The sequence below is a fragment of the Camelus bactrianus genome, chromosome 7 (genome assembly GCF_048773025.1).
Source record: "Camelus bactrianus isolate YW-2024 breed Bactrian camel chromosome 7, ASM4877302v1, whole genome shotgun sequence".
In the NCBI taxonomy this organism is placed as follows: domain Eukaryota; kingdom Metazoa; phylum Chordata; class Mammalia; order Artiodactyla; family Camelidae; genus Camelus; species Camelus bactrianus.
Genome location: NC_133545.1, coordinates 26,146,308 through 26,159,611, shown reverse-complemented (window position 1 = coordinate 26,159,611; position 13,304 = coordinate 26,146,308). Strand labels below are relative to the sequence as shown.

At 36.4% G+C, this 13,304-nt stretch overlaps 1 protein-coding gene across 1 annotated transcript in view; it reads right to left on the bottom strand.

Moving 5' to 3' along the window:
• FAM3C (FAM3 metabolism regulating signaling molecule C) overlaps positions 1–13,304 on the bottom strand; it is a 45,045-nt gene that overhangs the window by 7,059 nt on the left and 24,682 nt on the right. The window contains exons 6-8 of the mRNA XM_074367159.1: positions 6,696–6,754; positions 5,504–5,554; positions 3,759–3,843 (exon numbers count right to left, since the gene is read on the bottom strand). Coding sequence (XP_074223260.1) covers positions 3,759–3,843; positions 5,504–5,554; positions 6,696–6,754 — 195 coding nt within the window. The remainder of the gene's footprint in view (positions 1–3,758; positions 3,844–5,503; positions 5,555–6,695; positions 6,755–13,304) is intronic.

Below are 13,304 nucleotides of genomic sequence, written 5' to 3'. Positions count from 1 at the left end.
ACTGAGCCTGGAGAAGAGAAAAATGAAAGAGAAATGCAATTAGTTCTAAAACTTGAAATATCAAGTGATTTGGGGGGGTATGTTTCGTTGTTCCATTTTTATGTAAGCTGAGCCGACCAGGTGGAATTGGGAGGGAGACCACTCTGAGGACGTAACGTTCACTTAAGAATAGTTTCAGATGACCGCTAAGATCCTTTCAAGATATCCACAGTTAAACCCTTCACTTAGGCATGAAGTTAACACGTCACAGAGTGTTCTCCCCAAAAGGAGGAGCAGAATAACAAAACACAGCTTGCTCATTCAAACCATTACACTCTTTATTAAAAAAACAGAAACCAACTTATTTTAGGGGGTTTGAGGTGGAATGTAGGCATCAACACTGACTTCACTCCAGAGAGCGTAAGCTGTCTTAGATACAGGTTTTATTTCCTGTTTTGTTTTTAAAACGGATTTCCTAGTTAAAATCAAAGAAGTACTGGGATTAACAAAGGTAAAGAGGTTTCTTTAGGAGAGAACTTGAAAGTCTTTCATTGTAAATCCTTAAAAGGGGCCAAATCCATGATGCTACCCCCAAACTTATTTGATCATTACAGGTTTAAAGGACTGAGGTTTTACCGAACAAACTTTGGGAAATGTGTGATGGAGACCAACGCCAACCACCCTGCTGAAGTTCATGGTACAGGCGAGGAGCTCATTATGTACAGCAGTGACTAGGCCCAGAGAGCAGCAGCCACAGAGAACTGAGTCCTGCTCTCCCTGATCACCGTGCAGTGGACACCAACTCTCTAGCCTGGAGAGAGCAGGCACATCCATTTCATATTCTTTTTTTTTCTTTAAATCTTTTTTTTTTTTTTTTTGTGGCTCTCAGTCTGTTTTTTTGTTTGTTTTTTTTTTAATAACTTAGTTTTATTTTATTTTTTGGTGGGGAGGTAATTTTTTTTTAGAGGAGGTACTGGGGATTGAACCCAGGACCTCATGCATGCTAAGCATGCACTCTACCACTTAAGCTATGCCCCATTTCATATTCTAAACTCTCTTGGGAGTAAGTAGGAGAAACAACCATTCCTTATGAGGTAAAACCCAGTGGCCATATGTAAGGAGAAGCCATAACACATCAGTAGAAGTAGATGGAGCTTCTGTTCCCACATAAGCCTGGATATACCACAACTGATGGACATTTCAGATGTTTGAAAATCAGACATCCGCCAAAATACAGGTTTATACTTGGTTAGAGTTAGTAGATGTAGATAGCCCTTCATAAAGATTGTTTGTCCATTTCTGTATAAAGGACAAGATGCTTACAATTTAAGCATGCTGGAAGAGGGAAGTATTCAAAATATAAATTCATGTGCTCCAAACTGAAAATGTATACAACTGAATTAATTTAAATGCACAGAAGTTGAATTGTATATTTACCAAGTGTAAAGACTTGGTTAGATCAAAAGGTTAGATTTTCTACTCTTGCTTTGTAAGTTAAATGGTCTTTTGCGGCTGCATTAGGTGCATCTGATAAGCATCAAGAAATAGTAGCTAAAGAGTAACCATCATCCTTGCCTTAGTTCTTAGGTATGGCTAAGATACGGCTAAGAAGGGGAATAGGTCTTACGACCATCAGGTGTAATGATGAAATAACCTGATGAAAAAGAGAGGTTGTATGTGTCTATTTTAAAAAGTAGGGCTTTTAAAAAAAATTTTAAACTTCAAATTATCCATGTAATGTCCTAATATTTCAGCAAGTTACTTGTTTTTGATAAGAAAAGCCTAATTACGTTGTGTTTAGTTCTGTCTAGCTAAAAGGCAATGGATGAATATGCCAGTTTTATTTAACCTTCAGTCTATGGATTTAACACATCCTTAGCTGAACCAGATAAAATGTACAATGTCAATAAATGAACCTGCTGCAGCTTAGAAACGTTCATAAAGTGGCACTATTTTCTTAGTGCAAATCTACAGTGTTGTAGTTATGCATTAAATACATGTACACAAAAATCAGTAAACAGAAGACATGCCATATTCCTTCATGGAACTTATAGTTTTAAAGCCTTTCAACTAAAATCTGTAAGAAATATTTTTTAGTCTTGATAAAAATCATTTGGATAAAGTATCATAGAAGAGAATGTTTTTGAGAAAGAAGACTATTACAGGGGACTTAGCCCCATCAGCAAGGTATTAAGTATGCTCATTTAATAAAATAATTAAAAACTGAAATAGTATCTTATTGGAGCAGGGATAAATAGATGAACAGCACAGAACTTCTAGAATCAAAGTCCAGTCCACTTAGCGACAGGCATTGTAAGTCACTGGAAAATTACAAGTGGATTTTTAAAAATGAATGAAAACAGTGAAATCACTGGAAAAGGAAAAATCTACAAAATATTTAATTTGGAGATGGAAAAGTACTTCTCAGGTATAAAGTGGAGAAGACCGAAAAGGAAAATCCATATACTTAATTACATAAGAATTAGTCTAAACTTCCAAAAGTCAAAAAGCCCCATAAATTAACAAAATTTTAAAAAAATAATAGATTTTAACATGAAAAATGGTTAATATCCTCAACATAGAAAGGGCTCTTACAAATCCATATGAGTCAATCTAAGTCAAAAGACAATGTACAAGAGGAGGAGCCAAAAACACTTGTGAAAAAAGATCCAGGCTCCCCAATAACCAAAGAAAGGCGTGTTAACACAAGATGCCTTTCCAAAACATTTAGAATTGGAAACTTTAAAAAAATGAACAATCAGTGTCATGGAACTTCTGAGAGACATGTAAAATTGGTACGAACTTTTAAAAATCCTTTAAAAAAATACACATCATTTAATTCAACAACTTCAACTTCAAAATATTTTATCTTAGGAAAACAGAGATGATTATTAAAAAATTTTTAAGACTACATTTTTGCTAAGTATGAAAAATTAGAAATAGCGTAAGACTCTAGCAGTAGGTATTTTGTCAAATAAATTTTTGTATTTAAAAACTATACTAAGTAGACAGGAAAAATTTTGCTATGAAAAATATGTAATGATATGGGAAAATTCTCACCACATGCATAGCTGAAAAGATATGCTCTAAATACTACCATTCCAAAAGTTTAACGTGAAGAAAACATGTGTATTAAGAAGTATGGAGACAGAAACTAAAGTATTATCAATGGTTATCTTTGAGTAGGTGAGATGAACAGTAACTTGTGCTTGAGCTCTTTTGAGCCCTTCTTTTTTCTCCAAATTTTACATCATAGACAATTTTAAGAAAAAAGTTACAAACTACCATCTACTAAACTTTATGAAAACTCTATCACATTTATCCTTTCCCAACTAATTCCACTTCTAGGAATTCACCCTAAGAACATAATGAGAGGTGCAAAAAATGTAAAATGAGGTTTATCATGTTATTTATAATAAACAAAAAAATTTGGCAATACTAGGGAACTTTTAAATAAAAGTGGGGCTGTATGATCAACTGTTGGAGAGCCATACAAAAATTCTACTGGAGTATTATTATCATCAGAAAACACAACTACAGTTGTTAAAAACAGAATATAAAAGAGTATAACTAACTTTACAACGTGAGCCTAATTTCACAAGATATGCATGATCAATACACAAAGAGAAGAAAGCAAAATTTAGAGAAATGTTAATAGTGTTTATCTGAAAGTTGGATTACTTTGTTCTATTTTATACATTTTTTCATTGAAAATATATTGCTTATACTATTATAAACTGTAGCTCAAAAAAGTTGAATAAATTTTTAAGTTTACATACTTGGTTGCTCCATCATCGTATGTTCCCATTAAGACTATTGTTCCATCTTGTATGGACTTCAGAAACTCAATAAATGGGGCCACATCTGAAGAAAAAGAAAGGGTTGAGGGTTTAATTTCTTATGAACAGGTTAAAAACTAACTTTCCCAACAACTTAAAATTTCCTAATCCTGATTCATCCTGTGTTGTCTTTAGTACTGACATCCCAGGGGCTAAATGAAAAAAAAATATATAGCAAAATCACATTAAAGCATGACTTATGATTTAAAGCAAGAAATGGAGGGGGGCAGGAGAAAGACTCATGGACTCCCTGAGTTTATGTAAAACTGTTTGCATAGATACTTTTCTGAAGAAGAGGATACCAAGATTCACAGGGACTGAAATCACTTCTGTGACTATAAACTGGTGATGTTAAAGAGGTCAGTCTGATCAGGTACTACATGTTCCACCTTGAACTCTTTATAACGTCAGGGTCCTTACTGCCCCCGAGTCTAGTACTCCTTCAAAACTGGGTTACTTCAAATTTACTCAGTTTTGTTCCACGGCAAAGATTCTAATGATTTTCTCTAAATGAACTCTATTTTAAAATAACAGCATTTTCAGTTTAAAAAAAATATAACAGAGCAGCTAACAAATCACTTCCATTTAAATGTAAAGATGGCAGTAAACTGTAATAATGTCTTAACCCAAGGAGTATTTTCAGCAGTAGTCAACCTGCCTGAGATGAAAGACCAGAGCTTCTGGTCACATGACTGATTTTTGACAACAGTTTTGTAAGTGTGTTTCTGTGTGGTACGTTTTGGTAGAACCAATTATGCCGTCAGAATCTAAAACTGATGGCACATTTTAAGTTAACACAGTTTGGACAGCTATGAAAAGTTCTTCTATCTCATTTAAAAAATAATACCTGGCATCTCATTACAAGCTAAAGAAATATCAGAAAAGCTGAGTAGTCAAAAAACAGCACAAATTTCAGGAAGCCTAACAACTCCGGGCTTCCAGGGACCACAGAAAGGGGATGAGGATGGCGAGGTGCAGAAGACAGCCTCCTGCTGATGAATTTCCCAAACCAACAGCTTAGAGAAGAATCAAAGATGAATCAGTGCTGGCTTCCCTCACACTTGAGGAAGAAAGCACCTTCTTTTGGGCACATTCTTCTTCGAGGTGCCAGGCCCTTCTCTGGATGCTGGTGACTAATTTCACCTGCTGCCTGAGTAACTTCCAAATTAGGAAGGTATCTGTGCATTGCTCTAAGTCCAATGGACCAGAAAGAAAATTCTACTTCTTCTCTCAAATATTCATCTACTTGAATAATAATCCTGGTCATGATTTATTTTTGAGACTGAAAAATCATTTGTAAAAAAAGCAATTCAGTCAGTTAAATGTGCTTACATTGGTTATGCCTTTCTACAAATTACTTATTCTTTTCTAAAATTTCAGACAGAAACCTAGGAGTCCAAACCTCTGAATTAGTTGTTCTGCAGAAAACAGGACTCAGATTTTTAAAAGTCTTAATTGTGATATTATTGCTCTTAATCGTACATCACCAGCAATTTTTATGAAAAAGCAAAATGTGTGCAGTATGACTGATCATTTAAATACAGTTGGACATTTAATAAACAGAAAGTAAGAGAAACAAAGTAAACTAACACAAAATAGTACCATTATTTTCTCACTAGTGGGCTACATTATACTGATGTGATTCAGTGCTGGTGACAGAACAGTTACATGTCATTCACACTTACCTCCTCCCCACATGTCAAAATATCTAGTGTCTAATACGTCTCCTGTTTTTCCTGAAAGAGATTGAATTCATGGCAAATTAGGCAACTGAAATATACTCTACATTGTATAAGAAATGATCTTGTCCAATGGTAAGTGTGAATTCATTAGCAGAGAAAGAATTATTTTGAGAAAGACTTAAAATATGAACTGTATGCATCTTAAAATTTTTTCTAACAGGGTAATTTTTGGAAAGGACTTTCTCACTAATCTTGTAAGCCAAAGAGTAGCAAATGTAAGTTCACGCTAACTGCAGACCACTCAAATTCAAAGGTAGATATTTTTCAGCCTTATTTCAGCCTTTCAGTGTTAACCATCTTCTCTTATTTAAAAATTACCCCCAATACATAAACCTTTAAAAAAAATGAATGGAACCATGCTATTTGTCATTAAAGCCATCTTTCAAAAATTTTTATATTTGATTCCCTTTTAAAATGAATTTTCTTTTTGCTATCAATTGAATAGACAAATATGTATAGAACGTTTTATACTTAAGAAAATGAATAAGGTAGAAACGCAAAAATGTATCTCACATGAAAGAAATAAAAAATATTTTCCTCCACCATGAACTGGGTAGGGTGGCTGTGGTTTCTCATTGCCCTTACAGCTTTACAGGGTTACTGTACCAGGAAGAGAGGTGAGCATGCAGTTAGGCAGGCCTCTCTTCATGGGCTCATATTTTTGGATTTGATTTTGCAAGAACGCTTGAGATGTTCAGGACTCAATGTGGATGACACTGAAAAATTACAACTGACTCCCACTCTCCATTCGTCCCCACACCCCATCCAACCATCCCCCACACTTTTGTCGTTTTACACACCCTCATTCATGTCAGTCTATCTTCATATTATGTTAGGATTCCAAAATGTGCAACAAGAATTCATTAATTTAATGTTAAGAGTGGTTGTATCCTGGCAACCTCATGGGAGGCTCTTACACCTTGCAAAGCAAGCTGGATGCTCCCAAGAAAGCATGCTGTAACTACTGAGATGCCAAGTCTCCATGTGCAGTTGGCTTTTTGGGAGGGTGGGAGGGAGGGCTTTAATGTCAAGTGCAGCTCTTTCTGACCTGATCTCTTGAGATCAGAGTGTATTTTACTTAAGGCCATATAAACACCCACTGACTACATCCATAAGCTAAAACAATGATTCTTACCATTTACTAAGGCAACGTTGATTCCTCTTCCAACATTATTCTTAACACCACTCATTAAACTGAAGGGGGAAAGTCAAGAGAAATTTATAATTAGATACTGCATATAAACATACATCAGAGAAATAAAGCCATGCCAAAAAAAAAAAAAAAAGTCAGGGATATTATATACACATACAATCAGTTAGTACTACAGTGGAGACTAAAGAACTCAACGGCAGCTTTAACCACCCGAATCTAATTGACATTTAAAGAACATTCACCCAACAAGAGCAGCATACACGTGCTTTTCAAGTCCTCATGGAGCATATATTTAAGACAGACGATATCATAGGCCAAAAAGTAAACCTCAACAAATGTAAAAGAATTGAAATCGTATCAGATGTGTCTCCGACCACTATGAAGCCAGTAACAGAAAGATAACAGGAACATCTCCACACACTTGGAAACCTAGTGGTATACGTCCAAATAATCTATGGGTCAAGGAAGTCCAAAGTGAAATTTAAAAAACACACTGAAAATATAATTCATTAAAACTCGTGAGGCATAGCTAAGAGTACTGAGAGAGGAATTTATAGCACTAAGTGCTTAAATTTAGAAAGAAAGTCTCAAATTGATAACCTAAGTGCTCATCTAAAGAAAGAAACCTTAAGCGAGTGGAAAGAAAGAAATTAAAAAGAGCAGAAATCAATGAAACAGAAAAGGGAAAAATAGAGGAAAAAAATCAATGGGACAAAAGGCAGGCTCTTTGAAAAGGTCCATAAAATTTAACAAAACTTTAAGAAGACTGACAGAGGAAAAAAAAAAGAGAAGACACGAATCACCAATATCAAGAATAAAATGGGAGGTCCCTACAGACCCCACAGACATCGAAAGAACAACAAAGGAACACTGCACAACTCCACACATGCAAACATGTAAATCTGACAACTCAGATGAGCTGGATCAACTCCCCAACGAGTACAAACCAACACAACTCATCCATCATGAAAGAGGTCATTTAAAGATACTGAATTTGTTTATAAACTCCCCGCACCCCCAAAATCCCCAAGCTCAGACAGTTTCACTGGAGACATCTACCAGGTGTTTTTAAAAGGAATTACCATCAACTCTACACAAACTCTTTAAAAAGACAGAAGTGAAAGGAACACTTCCCAACTTATTTTATATTAATAATGATATCCAAATCTACAAGAAAACAGCAAACCAATAAGATCCATTAGTATACAGGCAAAAATCCTTAACAAAACATTAGTAAATGGAATTCAGCAATATATTTTTTAAAAATTAGCATAAACCATGACTAAGTCAGTTTAGTCTACAAAAAAATACAGCTTAACATCATACTTAACGGTGAAGGACAACACGTTCCCCCTAAGGCCAGGAACAAGTCAAGCATGTCCACTTGCACTATGACTACTGAACACAGTACTGGAGGTCCTCGCCAACTGCCAAGGAAAGGAAATAAAGGCGTGCAGATTGGAAAGGAAGAAACTAAAATGGTCCCTAATTGCAGATGGTGTGTGTGTTACCTGTATAGTTGGATAATCTCAAGGAATCTACAAAAACTTCCAAGAGGTTTCAGAAGTAATAACTTAATTCAGCAACATTACAAGATACAAGATCAATATAAAAATCAACTGTGTATCGATGCACTAACAATGAACACAAAGAAACTGAAATTAAAAATACAATGCCATCTATACTTCAATAAAAGAAAATACGACATCATCTACAATTGCTCAAAAAAGTAGAGGATACTTGGGTATAAATCTAATGAAGCATGTGTGGGACTTTATGTTGAAAGCCACAAAGTGGTGATGAAAGATATGAAAGACAAAAATAAATGAGACATGTCATACTCATGTACTGAAAGACTGAACCTTGTAAAGATGGTCAGTTTTCCCCAAATTAATATACAGGCTTAACAAAATTCCTAACAAAACCCCACCAAGATTTTTTTGTACATAGAGGCAAGATTAATCTAAAATGTCATATACAAAGGCAAAGAAACCAGAGAAGCTAAAATAATTTCGAAAAAAGAAGAATTAAGTTGGAGGAGTCATTCTATCCCATTTAAGAGCTACTGCATAACTAGTGTCATCAAGGGCATGTGAATGTGTTGGTGGCGGGTCTAGACTAAGGGAACAGACAGAGAACCCAGAAGTGCACCAGCGGAACCAAGGCCAACTTGTTTTTTGACAAAGGAGGAGAAGCAAGTCAATTGAGAAAGGAGAGTCATTTCAACAAATGGTAATGAAGGAAGTGGATATCCGTAGGCCAAAAAACTGAACCCAAACCTGAATCTCACATAAAAATTACATACAAAATCTCATACAAAAGTCTCATACATATTCAAAAATTAATGTAGAATGGATCATACGGAACACATAAAACTGTAAGAATTTTAGAAGATAATACACAGAAAAACCTTTGGACTCTAGGGCCTGCTGAAGAGTTCTTAGACATGACATCAATCCATAAACAAACAACAAAGCACAGTCCGAAAAAGAAAAAAAAATCGATAAATTGGACTTTATCAAAATTAGTAACTTTGGTTCTGCAAAAGACCCTGGTTAAGAGGAATGAAAAGACAAGCTACAGACTGGGGGGAAACAGTTACAAACCACGTATCTGGCAAAGGACTCATGTCTAGAATATATTTAAAAAACTCAAAACTCAGCAGTAAAAAACCAAATGATCCAATTAGAAAGTGGACAAGGGACTTGAATAGATATTTCACTGAGGAGAATATACAGGTGGCAAAAAGACAGATTAAAAGACATTCAACAGCACTAGTCATAAGAGAAAACTGTGGTATCAGTACACACCTATTAGAACAGCAAAAATAAAAAATAGTCACAATGCCAAATGCTGGTAGACATACAGAGAAACTGCATCTCTCACGTGTTGCTGGTAGGAAGGTAAAGTGGAGCAGTCACTCTGGAAAATGTATGGCAGTTTCTTATAAAGTTAAACATACATCACACAACCCAGAGCTTCTGGGCATTCTATTATAGAGAAATAAAAATGTACATCCATTCAAAAATCTGTAAATGATTTTTCATAGCAGCTTATCAGGAACAACGAAAAACTGGAAACACTGAAATTGTTTGGTGGAAGACAACAGGTGATGGATAAACTGTGGTATATCCATACTATAGAATATTACTCAGCAATAAAACAGAAGCAAATTATTAATACACAATAATATTTCAAGAGCATTATGCTGAGTGAAAAAAATCCCACTGTAAATGGTTATATATTGTATGATTCTTTCTATTTATACAACATTCTTGAAACACCAAGATGACAGAAATGATAAACAGACTAGTGATTGCCAGAGGTCAGCGGTGGTGGAAGTGACTGTAAGAGGGCAGTATGAAAGAGATCTACACATGTGATAAAATGACACAGAACTACACACACGTGCAAATGCCAATTTCTGTTCTGATACTGTACTATAATTATATAAGACACAACCCTGGGGAAAACTGGGTGAAGAGCACATGGGACCTCTCTGTTCTATCTTTGCAACTGCCTCCAATTTCTGCAATTACTTAAAAAATAAGTTAAAAAAGAAGCACTCTACTCCCAGGTCCATTAAAAAAGGAAAAGCATACAAATTTGATTTGTAAAAGCTTAGTAGCATTTAACTAGTATTTACCTGTACTGGTTGCAAATCCACCTTCAAAATTTCACTTGTCATTTTCTAAAATTTCAATGTAGTAAAGTACAGACCTTTTTTATGTGTGTGTAAGACCAGTCCTGAAAGGGGGGCCATAAAAGAACCAAACAAATCTGCTATACAAAAGAAAGAAGTTTCAAAATGCATTTGCTCCGCTCCTTTCAGAAAAGTATTGGGTAAGTGAACTCAATCATTCATATGAGCAGTCGTAGCAACGATTAGCCTGGCATAGTAATAATTAAGTGTCCCGGTGTCACCTCCAAGTAGAGGTCATCTCGGAGTGTGTGTGCATCTACCACGAGGCAGAGAATACAGGCAACAAAGCAACACTATGACATAAGCTTCCCACAAGAGGGCAGTAGCTTATCAATTTTTAAACCTACAGCAAGCAAATGACAAACCACTGAAGATTTTAAATGTATAAGGCTTAGTCACTCTTACTAACATGACTGCAATATTTCCTTCTATCCTTCATGAATATGCAGGTACCCCCACCACCACCACGCCACACCTCTAGGCAAAACTCTAAAGACAATGCCTATGTAGTCTATATAGATTCTACATCCTTGAATATAGTTTTGTTTCAAATGTCTATTATATGTTCCAGATATTATATCTTAAAAGTAGTTCAGAGCAGGGGTTAGCCACCTTCAGTCTATGGGCCAAATCTAGCCAGCTGGCTGGTTTTTCGTTTGTTTAAAACTTAGAATGGATTTTACATTTTTAAATGGTTACATTTTAAATGATTATGTGAGTACCTACATCATATCTGTGATTTTTACCTTTCGGCTCTGACAGCCCAAAATACTACCTGACACTTCAATGTGGGGAAAAAAGAGAAAAAAGAAAAAAAATCCCTCAGAGTAGTATTCTGTATCATTTCTATACCAAACATTAAGAGTGTAATAAAAGGTGAAATATTATTCCTAACATCAACTTCATATAAACTAAAATCACGGGTGTATGTCTAAAATAAAAGCTACATCTTGAACATACGTAAATTCTGGGTTCTCTAATACGAAAGGAAAAAGCCACAGTTCCTGTACGGTGTGACATGATGTTTACACCCAGGATTTTCTATTTCTAATCAATGAGAAGTTTGAAATCCGTCTCAATCTCCATAATATATCTTGCCGGTAGCCACTTGTCCTTAAAGCCATGACCTCAACTCTAAACTGCCATCTTTTACGTGTACTGAGGTTTGTAAATCTCAGTCTATGATGACATTATAGGCTTGACTCATGTGGAAGGGCTGCCCTGTGCACTGCAGGATGTTTAAGAGCATCCCTGGCCTCTACAAGTAGCACATCCACAGCTGTGACGTCCCAAAATGTCTCCAGACCTTGACAGGTGTCCCTGGGGAGAAAATTACCGCCACTGAGAAGCAATGATCCGAACTAGTCTCCGAAATGAGTTTGCATATGCTCAGAGCATGTGTAGGAAAATATTAAAATTTCTGCTGATGTATTTTTTAGTATCTATTTATATAACTTAGTGAGTACACATGCAAAAATGTCTCCTGCCAGTGCTGCGGGGTGGGGTGGGGGAGAGGAGAATCAAAGAGCTGTGGCAGCTACAGGTGATGGTCCTCCACCGCTGCATCTGCTCTCCTTTTCTAACACTTTTACACGGCAGTCAGATCGCTGCTTCTTCAATGTAAATTACCTCATGATGCGTCATGTTCAACAACTTCTCAGTCCACTCAGAAAAGAGCTCATCTTCACCTGCGTGGCCTGTAAGTTCCAATGGCCCAGCCCTCACTCACTTCTCTCCAGCTCCTTCCCACCTTAGGGCCTTCGAGGATGCTCTTTCTTCTGTCTAGAATGCTTCTGCCCCACCCTTCATCTGGCTGTCTTCCTTCTTATCCTTTAGTCCTCAGATTAAACATCGCTTGAGAGACTATTCCTTGACCCACTCAGTCTAAAGCTGGACCCCTCGACCTCACCTGGCTCACCCCCATCAGCAGTCACCACACAGCGCTACTCTTCAGGGTGCATGCCACGGTCTGCATTCATTTGCACTTACTTCTTATATCCATCTTCCCACTAGACTGCATGCTCCATGAGAACAGAGACTGTGCTCAGTAAATACTTGTTGAGTAAGTGAATGAATGATGCTAAGAAAATTCAGACTCTTTAAACTTTTTGTTGGAAAAACTTTCAATACACAAAAAGAACAGACTAGAAAAAGTACTGGACTGAGCATCGTCCCTACTGTTTGTCCACTAGGGAACCCTGGACAATTATTCAGTCCTTCTTCAAGGACTGTTTCAGGGCTGGAGGCATAGCTATAGAATCCCATCCGTTATTTAACCTCTCATGGGAATGGCAGAATCATTCCTGAAAAGGGGGTGGAGAGGTGGTGGCCTGCCTCAATCCTATGGTTAAAGAAACAAACATGAATTCTACACGACATGCCCTGCAACCTAGAACCAAATCCTCTGGCTCTGAGTCTGTATTTACTTTACCAGACTCTACTGCATACAAACATACGCTTCTCTTTTCTTTTCAACCTATATAATCTGTGAATAGAGAACCTGCTGGTAAAATGAGTTTGATCTCCTCCTCTGTGCACTGAAACTTACATGCTCCAAGGGGGCAGAGGTCTCCAAAGACCGTCGATTATGAGTTACGTATTCTAAGACGACTTTCTACTTATTCCTCAGAATTAAATTTGTAGCCTCTTTAGCCAAATAAGGTGAAAAAGAGGAATGAGAACATTCTCAGGTAATGGGAAGGGTATTATATAATATCTACAAGCTTTAAAATCTAAGTGCTTTACTGCTTAGTTCAGAAAAGCAAGACGGTTATGAGAAATCAGAGGACAAGGGATCATCATCAGTATGAGGGAAAAAAAGGAAATGAGTAGAAACTTTACAGATCACCTGGCTCAAGCCCTTACTTTTTCAAGAAAATTGTTATTCT